At 37.7% G+C, this 17,612-nt stretch overlaps 2 protein-coding genes across 2 annotated transcripts; one reads left to right on the forward strand and one right to left on the reverse strand.

Moving 5' to 3' along the window:
* Positions 1 to 887: 887 nt before the first annotated feature.
* On the forward strand, positions 888 to 9,571 carry moto (minamoto; the record flags this gene model as incomplete). Its single annotated transcript, XM_082167516.1, has 4 exons — positions 888 to 2,546; positions 2,784 to 2,918; positions 4,991 to 5,171; positions 7,978 to 9,571. 4 exons carry the CDS (start codon positions 888 to 890, stop codon positions 8,178 to 8,180), a joined length of 2,178 nt encoding a protein of 725 aa, XP_082023642.1. The 3' UTR covers positions 8,181 to 9,571.
* On the reverse strand, positions 9,288 to 15,182 carry ccdc43 (coiled-coil domain containing 43). The gene is made up of 5 exons (XM_082164167.1): positions 14,969 to 15,182; positions 14,453 to 14,543; positions 13,786 to 13,921; positions 13,598 to 13,641; positions 9,288 to 13,416 (listed from the first exon to the last, which is right to left on the reverse strand). The coding sequence occupies exons 1-5, from the start codon at positions 15,140 to 15,142 to the stop codon at positions 13,229 to 13,231; spliced, it is 633 nt and encodes a 210-aa protein (XP_082020293.1). The 5' UTR covers positions 15,143 to 15,182; the 3' UTR covers positions 9,288 to 13,228.
* Positions 15,183 to 17,612: the final 2,430 nt, after the last annotated feature.

A 17,612-nucleotide genomic window follows, 5' to 3' on the forward strand; every position in this document is an offset into this window, starting at 1 on the left:
ACCGAAGTACCGGTACTTTGACAACACTACTATAGGCTATCAATCGCCACTTACATTAAATTAAATAATGTTTTCGGTGATTCCCTAGTAATTATGTAAAAAAAAAATTATATTACGTTTTTTTTCAAATCAGGGCATTAGTCCGGTTGGGCAAGTACAATTATCTTTCACTTGTCCCTTCAAAAAAACACACGTGTCCCGGACAAGCGTTAATGTCGAGCCCTGGCATATGTTTTCCTTGACTGGTTTTCCCTGAAGAGAATTACGTTGTTAAAATGGAAAGTAAAAGAGTAACGCACGTTCATTGCGTTTTACCGTGATGAGAGTTACGTGTCTTTATTAAAGTCAACACATTATAATGATTTATCTGTCATCCACCCTTGATTAATTGGAATGTTATATTTTTATTACTTGGCCCGCCCGACCCGCGGATTATGATCTGCGCAGCACTATCGGCAAACTATACGGTTTGAGAATGGACACAGGCCGGGAACCCGTAACACAACCGCCACGGTGGAAAAAGTGTATCTGAACAATGCATGTGACTGCCTGTCCGAGTTTTGTCGAGAGCCGGAGGCGGCACGAAATTTGACGGAAGTGGCAGCCTCGTAATTCTCTATGCAATTCTCTAACCCTGATGACTTTTGGTTGTGTCAAACCATATAAATGACCGCATAACTTAAAAAATGAGCGTATGTTAAACGATTTATTGTTTTGTGTTAATGTGTTATGTCAGTTTTAGTAATTTTATAATTTAATCCAAACATCCACCAGCTTTCTTTAAGCTTGTTGCATGAACTTGATGCATAACAAAATCTTTATATATATTTTTGTATTTTTCTAGTCTGAAAGGTGTCTGGTCTCCAGAGTTAACAAGAGAGGATAGCATGCAGTACTTCAATATTGATGTGCAGATGCCACCCATTTCTGGATTCCCATCAAACCAGACTTATCCTAAAGCCATGACCAATGCCTGTCCTCAGACAGCAGGCAGAGAATCTCATCAGTGGGCTGAACTCCAGAATTACAATGGATTTGATGCTTGTTCACCTCCCTGTAATTTCACCTCCTGTAATGGAGAGGCTGATGCATATTCTCCTCAAGATCTCCCTCGCCCCCCAGGCCTGAACACACCCCCATCGTTAATCTCTAACCTTTACCAGTCCAGGGCAAGTAAACCTGAGCATATTACACCAGAGAAGGATGAAGGATACCGCAGCACCACTAACTGCCTGTCTGATTATAGAAGCACTGTCAACAACTACTGCTGCCCTCCACAAAAAATGGATGACTCCTATTTCAGTTCATCTCATGAATTTTCATCTGTGAGCAAAGATAAAATCAGAAACTCCCAACCTTTCTCTTTGCAGGATGTCAGTAAACTGGCCTTTCTCTTGGCAGAGCAGGATATGAACTACTGCAGAGAATCGAACGGGCTTTTAGCACAGAGGAATCCAGAGGAAATCATGGCAGACCAGAAGAGTCATCCTTTTCAAAGGATGTCAGAGCTTATTACTCAAACACCAAATTTTAAGAGAGAGGTGACCCGCAACCATTTGGAGCAAAAAGGATCTAAAGCGGAGGATCTAAAGACTCTTTTACAAAATCATTATACTACAAATGAATTTTCAGGGTTTATGCAACCTAAACCTTTTTCACCTACCGTCGTACCTCCAACCTTGCACCCAAACAAAGAAGCCATTCTGACAGCTCAAACTGGTGTGAAGCAGTTCCAGCCAGTCCAGTCAAACCATTATCAAATCCAAGCTAACATTTCAGCAAAGACCAACAGCAACAATGGATCACAGGGGTTTGCAAAGCTCACGTCCACGTCTGGAACGTTTCCATTACATCCTTCTCAACAGTTGTTCCGGGCTGCAGCGAGAGTCCCAGCTGATTTGAGTCAAGGGAATGTAGTAAATCGACATGGTGCAATAGGCCAGGTCAGTTTTGAAAGTTTAAGGAAGAAAGCAGGAAATGTGGACATTACAGATTTTGACCTCCAGCTAGAGAACAACAGGTCGTTGGCGGGCCTCATGGTCGATGGGCATTTTAGTCAGCGATTAAGCATGAAACCCACAGTTTCTGGTTTCCCGAAAGAAGCAGACAAAAAAACAGGACTCCTGCAGAGTCCATACCAGGGGCTGGGCAGTATGTACAGAGGACAAATGAGATACAATGGAGCTAGTTCAAACTCAGCCAAAGCAACACCATCACAGCATTTCCCTTTCCTATATCAGATGGGTGATCCCAGAAAAAGTGCATGCCAACCAATTCAGTCACAACCCCAACTGCCCTACTGCTCTGCGTCCCTCATCGACAGGAATGAGTGTCAGCCTGCTGAAGATATTTCACCCTTCAGCCCCTATCTACAAGAATATATTGGGCTGAGCCAAGCATCAGGATATGGGTCGTTCTCTGGGTTTCTATCTGCCATGACTTTGCCTAAGTTTGGCAAGGCACTCGGAAGCCCCAACAGTCAACTACACTTTTACCTGGAGGAATGTTACGAGCAGTGGAGGATGCTGGAAAGAGAGAGAAAGAATGTAAGTGTGATGTTCTTGAGACATGAGGGTAGTCATGTATTTCATTCATGAATTTTCAAGTATTATAGCCAAACCAAAGTATTTTTTAAAGAAAATAATTTATGGATTACTTTATCACTGCTTCTGTCTTGGTGAATCATGCTTTTAAATTACCATGTAGTTTGCATACTGAACTATATTTATTTCACAAGCATTATGAGGTAAGAAACTAATGTAATATGGTATTCTTTCTGACAGGCAGAAGCTGTTCTTACAAAGACTTACCCAGGAAAATGTGTGTCCATGATGACCAATAGCGTTTTACCCAAAATGCCTCCAAACCCATCCAGAGTGGACAGGCTCATTGTAGACCAGCTGCGTGAACAGGCCAGGGTCAGCTTTCTGTCCAGTATTTTTCATAAAACTCTAGCTGAGGGTTTTCATATAGTGGCCCACAAGAGGGTACTAAGCATGTCTGCCGAAAAAGTGTAAAAATGTAAATAAAATAACAATACATAGATAAAAAATATTTAATGTAAAATATTATTACTGTTATATTGTACCTTAAAAAATCATGAAATCTTTGAAATCATGAAAGAATAATCACAATGATTTTATTCTGTTGGCATCCATAGTTTTATGTTTGTCTTCAGGTTTTGCAACAGTATTTTTAACATGGTGGGTAGGAAAAAATAAACTTTGTCAACTTAATAGAATGTAAATATTTTACACATATGTATATTTTTATTTTATACTGACTATGTGTGTGTATATATATATATATGGGTTTCCCGCAGAAAATGTGTTGGGGAGGGGCTTGTTTGTGTGATAAGCCTGGAACACACCAAGCCGACGCAGACGAACTAGCGCTGATGAAAGCCGACTGTGTTGTCGCCTCGCGTCGGGGTAAAAAGCTGCACTTGAACACACCGAGAGAACTACTGCCGACTGTTAGCTGGAATGCGCGTTCTGCGCCTGTGTGTAAATGAGACAACTATTTCTGTAGATATATTCGTCTATATTCGTCATTCAAAAAGGGAAACCGACGCTGCCGGCTGCAGATACACAAACCGTAAACAAAGCAGTGCGTGCTTACCGTTTTGAATATCAATCCTGCTAAACACTTTCTTTATTCCACTCCTCTCGTGTTAATATTGAAATATTCGCCAAAGGAACACGTAAGATGACGTAACATTAGAACAGCCTTCTATCTGTACCGTTTTGACTTTGCCCGCTGTTTTGCTATTATTTTCGTGCACTGACTCGTTCACTAAGCTGAACAGCCAATCAGAGTTCCCTCTTTCACCGACGGCCCGACGCCGATTCAACATGTCGAATCGGCCGAAAAAAAGCCGTCGAGGACCGATTTCAGCCGACGGTGCTGAACACACTGAGGAAACTTAGTCGGCCGACGCACAAAAACTGGTGTGTTCCAGGCTATAGACTACAGGCTCTGTACTAAATTTAACAATTATTTATTAAACACTAAATATTACATTTAAATAACAATTTATAATTGATAAATAAACAGCTTTTCAAAAAAAAAAAGAAAGATATATTTTGGTAAATATTTTACTCGAGGGTCGGGTCAGGTCAAGTTCGGGCTCGGGCAGAGAATCTAAGCTCTAATTGAAAGGGAGAAAACAGGACAGAGTAACATGGCGGATATCGCTCATAATCCTCATATACATTTTTTTTTACGACGTAGTTAAGGCGTGTGTTGCTTAGGCGGCCGCCTTAGTTCCAAAGTGCTGCTGGAAACCTATATATATATATATATATATACTGCACACACACACACACACATATATATATATATATATATATTAGGGCTGCACGATGTATCATTTTAGCATCGTTATCGCGATGTGTGCATCGGGTATCGTAGTTGATCCATGATCCGTACAAGCTAGCTGTCCCCCGGTTCGGAATGCATGTGATTCACAGATTAATTGCAAAGTTTAACCATCATAGAGTGAGTTTATCATTTTTATGTGTTGTTACATGAAGTTCGTGAACACCGAATTCCCTTCCCTTTCTTATCCATTAGTGCTTGAACGGACAGTTTCCTCGTAAACGCAGTTGGTTATGAGTTGTAAACAGAAAGAAAACGGATTCTTGTCATTACTGGTATTGGATATTATGTGCATTCGTCTTAGAGTGACAGTAGCCCATATACCCGCAGCTGTTTGTGTCACCACAGTTAATCAAACAACAAAAGAGAAAACCACTGTTGTGGCTTAAACAAAGATAAACTGAATTAATTATTATTATTATATATTTGAAGGGGATCATCATATTTGGGGGTACATGGGATGAAAATGTTTTCTTTTTTAACCCTGCTTTTGCCAATTTTTTTATTTTGTGATCTTATATTCTAGAGTTAAATGGACATTGATTTAGACTATAGTTACAGATGAGATGTCTCTTCCTTATTATAATGCAAAATTGCCTTGTGTTTGTAGGTGGCAGGTTTGCTAGGCAAGATGGAACAGTTGCGGAGTTTTCCGTTTCATGCTAATATCAGCTCAGCATTGGACAGGCATCTCGAGATCATCTACATCACTCAGGCACGCCGCAAGGACGAATTCATCAATGCTAACAGCAGACAGAGGCAGCCGGCGGCCTTCTTTAGAGAGGACAGGGGTTAGTAATAATGCACTGTAACAAAAAGCAGGAAGTACACATCTTGTGTAAACTAGTGTGAAGCCACAATCCTAAGAAAGTGGAAGATGACAGGGGCTGCAAATGGTATTTCCTACTCAACCTGTTGCTTAGTTAGCGTAGGTTTATCTTGTGCCTATATAATGTGTATTACAAGGTGAAAGACATAAAATAATAAAAGTAATGGAAATAAAATAATCCCAACCTATTACTGTGCATTCACACCGCTGCCGGCGAGAGCGTCAAAGTGGCCGGAAGTCATTAATTTTCAATGTGAGTCGGCGGCGAGCTCCGGTGAGAAGCAGCGCAGTGCATCTTGGACGGTGTGGGCGTCGCGGAGAGTCAGGTCAGCTTTATGGTAATGAGCTATGGCGCGGTTCGGCGGCAACCAATCGGAATGTAGAAATCCTCCGCTTGAGAGGATTCCAGAGAACGCAGTCCTGTAAACTTTGGTTCCGACCACATTAGTTCCCAAGCAAAATAGAGGACAGGTTGATCATGGGAATTTGATAAGAAGGCGCACAACACCATTTATAGGCAACATTTTTGCGCTAGAACACTTGTTTTTCAGGGGAATACAAATTAGACTAGCACTTAACCCTGAACACAAAAGCCACACCACACAAATGGCTTTTAATTGGTTTATTTCGTTGGCAAACTATAATTCACTATAATGTCACTATAATTGTTAAGTTCTTTCTGTTAAGATCCATCGATCAATTTCTTACTTTCAGATTTAAAGGATTCCATGAGGTTAACTTATTTACTTGCTTACTTGGTCAGTCTGCACAAATAACCAGAGGTGGGAGTAAGTCACACATGTGCAAGTCACAAGCAAGTCTCAAGTCTTAACCTTCAAGTCTCAAGCAAGTCCAAGTCAATTTTGTGAAAAGCAAGTCAAGTCAAGTCAAGTCACTGCTTTATGTCAAGCAAGTCAAGTCAAGTCGTAGCTTGGGTCACAAGTCACTGGCAAGTCATATAAAAGTTTGATGGTTTTATTTGCAGCATTTTTTTAAATATGCATTTCACAGCTGAGTGGTTACTACAATAAACATCTAAAAAATAAATTAAATTTCAAACTACATAGCCTAAAATGTAAATGTAACTGAAATTAGGCCAACAATAAAGCATGAAAAAATAAATATGCCTCAAACATTGCAGAAGACCATTAAAAGGTATTAAACAATTCACATTTCAAGTATAATGGTTCCTATGCCACCAAATGGCATTCTTCAAACTGGCATCCCCTTTATATTAGTTGTATAGGCTATTTTTAATTATGAAGTTAAAACCGCCAATAGGTGGCGCCAAATCACCATCTTAATGTACGAGTCATAGAAGCATTCATTCAACTGATTTGTTCAAAACGGCAGATTCGTTCTGGAACTAAGCAACTAGGTCACTGAATCACAAATACGCATCACTCTTTATGTGGCTTGTTTGGAACTATTGTCATTGAAGAAATAGAGCAAAAACAGAGAATATTTGGAATATTAGGTCTAAAATGTCACATCACAATATTCACTCTTTGTTTACTGAACTGTTTTATAAAATCATTATCACATTTGCAATCGCGCCAATATTCTGGAAATATTTGTTAATATCATATGTTATAATTATAAAAATAACTCATACTAGGGCAATTTTTCCACCACATTTTGAATTTTTGGTGCATATTAATTCTGCTGGCATTTTGCCCCCAAACCCCTGATAACATCTAACCCTGCTTTAAGAGAAACATAAAACACGACAAAACATTAACAGTTTTCTATGTTGTTTTTTGTCATTGGAAAGAACGACATATTTGGCTTTAAAGTATGATTGGAAAGAAATGTGGCAAATGTTATACAAAACATATGCCATCATTAATTATCATTTGAATATTGACAACATTAAGCTACATTTGAAAACATAATTGTGTATAAAGAGGCATGCTCTTTTGACCAATATTCTCTCTAGATTTAAAAATAGTCAAATTAACTATAACAAACAGGTTAAACAAGCCTCACTTTTAGACGTGGTGAATGAAGTTCGACTGTTCGAGCTTGTGATGGTCGTCCGACATCCCTTGCCAGTTATTATGCGTACAGCAAATCATCTTGTATGAATATGGTCAATTTTAGTGTTTATATCCAAAAAGAAACGATGCTGGGAGATGTTATTGTATTTAGCGCGCGCTCACCGCGATGTATGTTTTTCCTGGGCTTGTGCAGCGTCACGCAATCACGCAGAATCTGATGACTGGCGTCAATGGTTCCGTTGCTTTCATTTTGTTCATCAATTGATGTTGCGATAATTTATATAAAAATGTATATCAAGTCATTCTCGAGTCATACAGTTCAAGTCAAGTCTCGAGTCATTGGATCTCAAGTCAAAGTCAAGTCGAGTCATTTTCTTTATTTAGTCAAGCAAGTCTCCAGTCCTTAAATTTTCGACTCGAGTCTGACTCGAGTCAAGTCATGTGACTCGAGTCCCCCATCTCTGAAAATAACGATCAACATGCTTGTTTGCTTTGCGGCCCCTTTAAATAAAGTAAAAAAAAAAGACCAAGCATTTTATCTACGTCAGAGCATCCACAAATCTTTCTATGGCATTGTTGGCAGGGCAGCCAGAGCGAATTTTGACGCTTTCACCGGTGGTGGTGTGAACGCACAATTATATTATAAAGTATTATGTTCAGTTAATTTGCAGTATTTGCTGATGATGTTTTTGACCCAGGGTAGATTCAACACACTCTTCCCTATATGCCCTTAATCACGCTATTTATTTTGTATTTCAAATCTCACAGAGATACTTCTGCTGGCTTCTGCAGTGAAGGACATGTGCAGCAGCACCAGAAAGGCCCGAACTGCTCTCTGGTGTGCATTACAAATGACTTTGCCTAAAACAAGCAGTTACCTAGAGGAGGGACACGTGAAAGGTGCCTGCTCCCCTTTTGGCCCAGACAGTCCTGAGCAGAGCAGCTTGGAGAGAGTACTGACTACCCTGTGATCACTTTCTGGCAGGTATACAGTCTTTGTGTGTGTGTGCGTTTCCGACACAAAGTAACATCGGTCTAACCTGTACAAAAAGGCATAAGAGGTGATAGGATTGCATTTTTTAGAGGAATGAATGAGTTATTTAAGTTATTCCACTATAGTGATACATTAGGCTCAGTTGTGGGCAGCAGATGGAATTCTTAGTTCATTAATATTTATCAGTCTTCTGTGAAAACCACCAATCAGATTATAATCAAATTCTCCAAAATACATGGAATTATGGCAGTAAGATCAATATTGAGCTATTTGTCCAAGGACCCCAGAGGAGCTGCCAGTAAAAACAAGGCGTTTTGAGAGAGAATGAAAGTTTGATTCAACAGCTGTCAAAGAAAGAGAGATGAAATCAGAAGGACCTTCTAACTGGCTAATGGTGATAATGGTACAGAATGCGCAGCAAGAGTAAGGTCTGTGGCTTTGGAGGATAATGGGATATTTTTACCCAGTTGACAGAAATGTATAAATAGTTACATTCGAAACAAAAAAGTGTTAACGGTTTTTTGTCAGTTTAATTAGTGTCTCCTACAACCTATACAAAATACTCAGCTAATTTTAGGTCCGCTGATACACACATTCACAAAATCAAAAACAGTATTTATGAACAGCAGGATGTGTTCTAGTTTTCCTGTTATTATTTACCTATTTATTTGTGCATGATCTTCTTGATGTTAGCACTTGGTTTTTAGTGGTCTCACCGAATAAGCAATGATAATCACAATTACCTTCTAAATCTGTCTTTTGTTTTCGGAAAATCTGAACGTGATTTTATTTATTTGCAATTTATCTAAATTCTGAATTGAACTCAAGATATCAGTCACTATTTTTCAGTATGTGTATGTGATCAATCTGTCTGCGATGTACCTCATTCGAGGATATATTCAGTTGCTGAGAGTAACATCATTCATAGACTGAAATAAATGATGTGAACAACCTGTTACTGGCAAATGTTAGACTGACATTGTTCATATGACGTGTGCTTGTACTGTTTTGTTTCATTGCCCTTGCTTTTGTTCAAGTTTAACAATTAAAATAACACAGCAGTGAAGTCCCAGAACTCAAAGACTGATGCGTAAAACTACTGTTTATTTAATTAAACATTGATCCAAAATACAATGTTAATCAATTCATGTTGCCCTAATTAAAAAAGCAGATCCCTGTCGTTATAAAATGAAACCACTTGTAAAATAATCCAGTATAATTTTCTGAATTTCTGTTCACTCAGAATAATGTACGTTTTAAAACAGTGTTGCCATCAACTCATTAAAAACAGCTGGTTGGCAAAATAATGAAAGCCATTTGTAAACAAGTCCCTTTCTCTCATTCAGTTCTAAAAATCCTAGGCAATTTTTTTTTTCTCTTTAAATCAAGCAGTTTTGGCTTAACAGAATAAACATTACTGAAGAGTGTACCTCACTTGGTGGTTTCCATCATAAAATCATTTAGACTTTGAACCCTGAATATGGTCAAGAAACAGATTTGACCTTTACAACATTTAAATTGTATTGATGTAAAGAAAAACATGAGGTAAGCAAAGCAGTGTTTGGATAGATGAGAACAGATTGTTCAACAGTTTTACCAGTCATCAGTATTCAAGAGTTAGAGCTCTTATTGCATAAATAGAAGATTCATTGAGAAATTGTAACAGCTTTCAAGCAATCAGGAGTGACACCCAGAGAATACAAACTATAGCTTATGATGTTCCTTTTGGACAAACTGAATCTGAATCTGCCTTGCAACATCCCATTTAAAAATCCAATTTGTAAATCCTACATATGACACCAAGTGTATCATATAAAAAGGCAGAACTACATTCTCTGTGACTCAAGTTAACTGGTCACATAGTCAAGAGTGAACACGTTCATTTACACAGCTCAATTTATTGTACCAATTTTGGAATATTTTAGCGTACAAAATTTTAAATATTGTTGCTTTGATAAAATAATGCTCAAATCACATGATCTTTCAAGCTGACAGACAATAAAGGCTTAAAGATATCAGTTTGCTTACAGTGCAGGCCATTGTAGTATCCGAGAGGGCAGTCTACAAGGTGTTGGCACAATATCTAGCAGCTTCAAATGAACAGTTGTCAACTGATATATATATATGCATAAACATACCCTTCTTGCATTAGGATCATCTCTTAGGTTCACTGCCCTACAATAAAAATAAACCACAACTGAGACAGAAACATCCACCACACCAAGGGCCTATACCATGAAGCTGGTATGTTTCAGTTTAGTTTGCGCCAACCCTGGGTTTTAGGCACCATGAAAGTGGTTTGGCTTTTAGTAGTGTTCATCGCCATAGTAACTTGCACTCCACGGCTAACCTGGTCCGGGGCAGGTTATGTTCCAGGTAAGTGGTTGCAAAACGAACTTGGACCAATCAGCTCTGAGCAAAGTGACATATGTCTGATGCGATAAAGTCACTCCACCTGTTTCTACTTCAAATTAAAGGTCACTACATAGCAAATGATTTTTAAAGACAAAATCATCTGGCTTTAATAAATTTGTATGATTTAAATATTATTTATGTAATTATTATACCCTTAATCGATCACACGTGTACAAGTTAGTTCATCAATTATTATTATGCAGAGTTCAAATGAAAAAATATATAAAGGTAAATAAATACGCTTTAGAATCAATAGATGAAGCTATAAAATGACTACATGTGAGCTTAAGTGTTCAATTCTCTCTATGCCTTTTATCAACTGTATAAACTAACTTTACAACGTTTACTTGCACTTATATGCAGTAACAAGACTTTTTCTTTTAGTTGTCCTCTTTCATAGACAGCTATTTTCTTCTTGCTGTGTAAATTTGTTTAAATTCTTAATATTTTAATACTTTTATTTAATAAGTGAATTGAGCTGCTTCTCTCGCGAGAAATTAATTTCAATGAGTTTGGAATGAGTTTCACTCTTTCTCAGCATGTGATTGGCTGTTCGCTACTAATGTCACACCTAAACTCCTACACTCAGGATCAAAGCCTGAGTTGACAGAGAAAGTTTACGATCAGCATAGTGGTACCAACAAAGTCTGGTTGGATCGGTTTGGTTTTGTCAACTCGAAACTAATCCTGCAACCCTGAGTTTGTTCAACTACCATCATGGTACAGGCCCCAAAAAGTCCCCCTCTCCTATTCATTGGCAGTAATGTTTCTCTGTCTTTGGGTTGTCTCTGAGCCCTTTCCATATATTGCTACATGACAAGAAGGCTTCAGTTGGTTTCAGGTTGTTCTGAAAAAGCTTGTGAGCTGAATAAACATAGATATATTTTTGTGTCTTGAGTAACTCTGTTAAAAATCACTGGAGTGCTACCAAGAAGCAGCATATGGAAAACATATAAAACAGGTTCACAGGTTATTTGAAAGTCCCCCGAGGCAATAAGAAGAGGATTTATACTGTTTTTAGATACAAGCATTTTGGTTATCTGCTGGTAAAGGTTAAAGAGTGATTCTCATGGAAACAAGTCCAGGTCACTTTTCATCCTTCAATTCTTTATATATATATATATATATATGAAGAGTTCAGATGCAAAAGCCTCTAAGTGCCATCTGAAATTTTCTTCTAGAATGATCATTTTTAATTTAAGTTCAGTAATTTCACTTAAATGATAATTAATAGGTAATTTTCATTGCCATTTAAGTGAATTGACTGAACTTAAATATACAAGCTTGATAAAAATGATAATTCTAGAAGAAAATTTCAGATGGCACTTAGAGGCTTTTGCATCTGAACTCTTCATGTGTGTGTGTGTGTGTGTTTTATATAAAGGAACAAATTATTACAACGTGGGCACAATTTAGTAAACCGGGAGAATGAATTATATTGTGCACATGATTACCTTAAAGGGTTAGTTCACCCAAAATGAGTTAATTAATTACTCGCCCTCGTTGTTCCAAACCTGTAAGACTTTCTTTCATCTTCGCAACACAAATGAAGATCTTTTTGATGAAATCTGAGACATTTCTGTCCCTCCATTGACAAAGTGTTCCACTGACACAACTACCACTATGACGCTTCAAAAAGTTCATATTGAGATCGCAAAACTAATCCATGTGAATTAAGAAGTTGAGTCAAAAATGTTCTGAAGTGACTCGATCGCTTTGTATGATGAACATTGAATTTAGGCTTTTATTCACATATAAACATTCATCAACTCACACATCAGTTGTGGTAAACGGACCCTCAAGCATGTTCACTTGACGTGCGAGAACCAATTCATTCTCGTGTTACACAGCACGTTTGAGCTTCAGCAACAGGTTTGTTCTCATGTCACGCTGAAGACTCCTGTCTTCAGTGTCACATGGTTGTTCAGAAATTCTAATCTCGGTTCAGCTTCTGTTTATGTTCCCTGATGAATGTTTATATGTGAATAAAATCCTAAATTCAAGCTGTTCATCATATAAAGCGATCGAGTCACTTCAGATTCAAATTCATATGGATTAGTTTTACGTTCTCTTTATGAACTTTTTGAAGCGTCAAAGTGTCCGTTTTGTAGAAGTCAATGGAGGGACAAAAGTCTCAGATTGCATCAAAAATATCTTAATTTGTGTTCCAAAGATGAACGAAAGTCTTACAGGTTTGGAACGACAGGAGAGTGAGTGATTGATGACAGAATTAAAAATTTGGGTGAACTAACCCTTTAGAAAGAGGGAACAAATTAGTAAAATCTAGTAGATTTTAGAGTTAAAATGTGACCTGAACATTTATCGTATTTTATGAATTTACCCATAAACAAGTAGCACAGCAGCCAGCACCTGTAATAAATGAATGAATAACGATATAATTCTCACTCACTTTGCGATTAGTTTTGTACAAACCAAGAAAACAGCTCATTAAGCCTAACATTATCTTTCAATAAACAATATCAAACCCAAAATCGGATATGGATGCATACATTGTTAGTTGGGACAGTGTCTGCTGAGGTCTCATTGTTTTTTCTCTTCTAGGTAAATGACCTTGGCATTATAGTCTGCAAAAGTGTTTCTATTTCCTCTCTATCTCTTGCGCTCTCCCTTCTGAGTGCGTTTCTTCTCTTTGTCCTTGCGCTCCTGCTTGACCAGCTTGTCTTTCTCGCGTTGCATCTTGTCCTGTTCTTTCTTCTTCTGTGCGTCCTCTCTGGCCTCGTCACGCTGCTGTTTGCGGCGGTTTAAAACATCCGCGACATTGGTGTTTTTGAACAGACCTGGGGCTGGCAGTGAAGGGATATTTAGTCTAAATAATGTAGATCATACTGCAGCTGTTCCTACAACAGTACTGGACACTAAACAAGTCATTTAAGCATTATCAGGATATACAAGGTATATATATTATACACTTTGAACATGACCAGAGCAGAGATCTTCTCCTAGAGCGACAAAGGATACATTTTTCAATGGGTATTCCCATCACGACTTGTTCCTCATCTTCAGTACAAATGTTAAGGAAACTGCTTCACACTGGATCAGCTGAACCGTGAGCTTGAGAGAGATTAAGTGATGATTTGTTCTCAACTGGGTGTCATGGAAATCATGAAACAAGTACAGAATACAACAGATATGTATTGAAAGGATATTCTTCATCATCTGTTACATTAGCATACTGAGCCAGTAGAGCCTCCTTGCTCTTCTTGGATTCCTCTGACGACACCTTCTGTTTGACTACAATCTGTGCCTGCTTCTCTATCAGACTGGCAATGGCCTGAACCTCATCTGAAATTAGAAAAAACTTTTTTTTCCAAACGCAGTATGCATCACTATTATTTTGTATTGTAAAATAATATAGATGGCATTATGAAATGAAAGACAACAAAAAAAATATTATACAAAGATTCAACAGTGCGCACATCCAACAGGCAAAAAGCGGATGAGTGTGCTCAGCCACAAACAAATTGCAAAAAGGAAGAGAAAGTTGCCACACCACAGCTCAGAAATCTTTCTAATGTGATTTGATACTTACAATTTAAAACAGCTGTGCAGCTTTTTGATGCATTTTTTCAGGATTATTTGATGAATAGAGAGTTTAAAAGAACAGCATGCATTTAAAATATAAAAATGTTTAATATTATAAATGTCTTTACTAATACATCTGCTCAATTTAATGTGTCCTTGCTGAATAAAAGTATTAATATATACTTTTTAAATGTATGCAATTGAGATTATAAATATAGCATGGAGACACTTGCAGTTATAAGCTGCTATATGGGGCCAATGTGATTCAGCTTTTCTACTGTCAGCTCTTACCCTCTGCCTGATTCTTCGCTGCAGATCTGCTGCAACACTCAGTCCACTGTTTTAGGATCTGCTGGCAAACCTCCTCAAGTGTGTCTTCTTCCTGTGAGAATTAAGTGACCTCTGTTTACCAATATGTAAGTTAAGTGTAAAACGTTCATGCAAAAGACTGCATTTTAATAGTTACACTGACTTCCCACCATAACACAGATCTATGCACAGACCTTACGTAAACCTACATCCAAATATAGTTTCCGATTTAAAAGGCAAACGTGAAATTAAGTTACTTGTGTTCGATTGTTTTTACTACTTAATACCGGGGAATGGCAACAAGCGTTTGATCAGCTTTCACACTTCAATTGTTCAAATAAACCAATAAAATGGTACAATACACGAGCGTATTTCGAGTTTAAGATAGGTTTGTCGTAACAATACTAAAAGTTGACAATATTCACAACAGCAGAGGCACTCGTGTGAAAGATCTTGACAGCTGAGTTGAGCGTGCAAGTGTCATGCGCGTGCACTGACCAGAAAAGCGGAGAGAATGCCCTGAAGAGCATCCTTCTGCTCTTCATCGTTTTCCTCTTCCTGAAGCACTCCGAGAATATATGCTCCGTAAACTTCTCGGTCTACTTCAAGGGAGTCCAACCGCTCGTTTAACCAGTTTTCAAACTCCTCGGCGATTTGTTTGGGCGCCGCCATCTTGCCTGGCTGGGGTCCTGGTAGTGAGGAGGGATGTCCGCACAGAATGCCAGACACAAATGCGGTACAGCTAGCTTTCAAATGAAGCATTACACAGATACTTTTCAATGCGAAAGAATTAGCGAACTATTTCATTATTAACATGTAATATTTGCTTTTTTACATAGATTAGGTTTAGGTTGGTATTCATATAAGTGAGGGCATAAGTGTGAAAACCTTTAAATGCAATGGCACTGGCATATTTTAAGATGTGTCAGTGCATGTTGCTTTCAGTTAAAACAGCTCAAACATTCATTTTAGACTGAGACTAGTCTTAAGCTTTGTCTGTGAAACCGGGGGATCATGTTTTAAACACGTCTTATTTGTATAGGCGCACACGTCCTGTTGCAACATGAAAACAATCCAGTTGATTTTAAAAACCAAAACTCACCACTAGAGGACAGTAGCTGCCAATGTACTACTTTACTTGAGACTGAAGTCACAGGTGCTTGTCCGGATCCAGGTAAAGAACTGTTGGATGCTAGCTATCTTATCTTTTCACTTGGTGGTCTAATAAAGGCATCATATCAATATGCTGAGGCCTACAAACATATTTTATGGTGTGCTTGTGTTTGTTCAATGAACTGTGAAGGCTATGCATGCAGGTCTGAATAAAAGTGTGTTCATGCTTAACACTATAAAGCCTACGGTTGCATATTTGATACATGAATTTCTAAGGTCTCTAAAATATCAACACAATCAAAACTTTGCTGAAAAACCTGTTGTACACAATCTACAACATGCCTTCTGCCCTCTGATTGATAGGTCATACTTTTTTGTAGCCAAGAAGGTAAAAGGCCTTTTAGGATAACTAAAAATGTCTGTGCTAGAAATGCCTTTTTTTGGCTATTAAATCTTTAGTGATTTTTAAAATAAATTTCATGTACAAACAACTGATTTTTATATGTATTTTATACAAGTAGTCTGTTATACTGTTGTAAAATTCCATTGATGTGTTCAACAACAATAGCATATTTTTGTTCATTTTAAAATTAAAATGTATTATTTTTCTCCTCTTTGAGTGTAAACGGCAACACCATATTATCACTAATGTTATATGGGCCATAAAAGCCTGACGGATCAAATACGATAAAAAAATTTAAATATAAAACACGTATGCAAACTTTTTTATTATTATTATTTTAATATTTTGTATAAAGGTTCAATAAGCTGACCCATACAAATAAAAAAAGAAGAAGAAGATTTCTCTGTATATTGTTTTGTAAGTCAGGCTTTACAGGGTTAAATCCAGGCAATTGGTGTTTACAAGCCTCTTGTGTATCTGTGCTTACTCTGCTCAACTTCTAGTGGGGAAACCAGTGAGAAAAAAATCCATCTGGATTTAACAGTATTACTGTAAGGAATAAGTCCATCCATTAACAACAAACTAACAAATAGGTTGCACACATAAAGGAACACTGTAATGACTTTAGCCTCAGTATTTTGACTTTAGACTTCCATTGGTTTAGAAAGATACTGCCCATTATTATTATGTTTGTGGCTTATATTGTTCAAACATCTGAAACTTTTTCATGCCAACTCTGTGATAGTTTTGAAGAGGATATTTTTTTGGAATTGATTTAGATTAATGAGAGTGTAAAGATAAAATGTAAAAAGATACTGCTAGTTAAGGCCATTCCCAGGCATAAGGGTCCAGGGTCGTTGGTCATGATGTTGCTTGTTGCTGTGGGCCTCTATTTTAAGCACTATTTTTATCAAGGGGATGCAGATTGATACAAAGCGACAAGAGCCAGGGGCTGTGGCAGAGCGTGCGGGTGGGCATCTACATGCTCAGGTCCAAAGGCAAACTCTCATGCTCTCGCCGCCTCTCTTTCAAAGATCTCTATCTCCCACCACCCATCACTGAAGCCCCTCCGGGACCAATACTGTGTCCTCTCTGTCAGTATCGAGGCTACCCACATCTGTATGTGACACAAACCTCCGGCCCACTTCGTGATCAGCGTGTGTTCGTGACCGCTTCCAGGGTGTCCTTAAAATGTATTACAGTCACGTTTAAAAATTTAAGGTGATAAAAGATCTTAAATTTGTTAAAGAGAATAAATGACAGTATGTTTGTGGAGGTTGTAATTTGGAAATAAAAAAAGAGACATTTCCTGATTATGATTAAATATTTATTTTCCATTAATTTATTTAGTGAAAAACTATAAAAAATTTGGCTTGATTATTTTATTCTTTATTGCATTTTAGTTATGCCATGAAATATTTTTAATCTTAATTTAGATATTAGAAAATAAAGGGCATACAAATATTAAAATCAAATTGGCAGGTTTTTAAACAATTTTAAGGCAATATATAATATCCAAAACAAATCAGGTTTTTTTTTTATTTATTTTTTATACCTATGTCGACCTTAGTGGGTAGCGCCATATTACATTTTTTACGGGAATGAAAACGGGGCTGTGAGGGATAG

Source organism: Leuciscus leuciscus, assembly GCF_965113295.1.
Source record: "Leuciscus leuciscus genome assembly, chromosome: 1".
Lineage (NCBI taxonomy): Eukaryota > Metazoa > Chordata > Actinopteri > Cypriniformes > Leuciscidae > Leuciscus > Leuciscus leuciscus.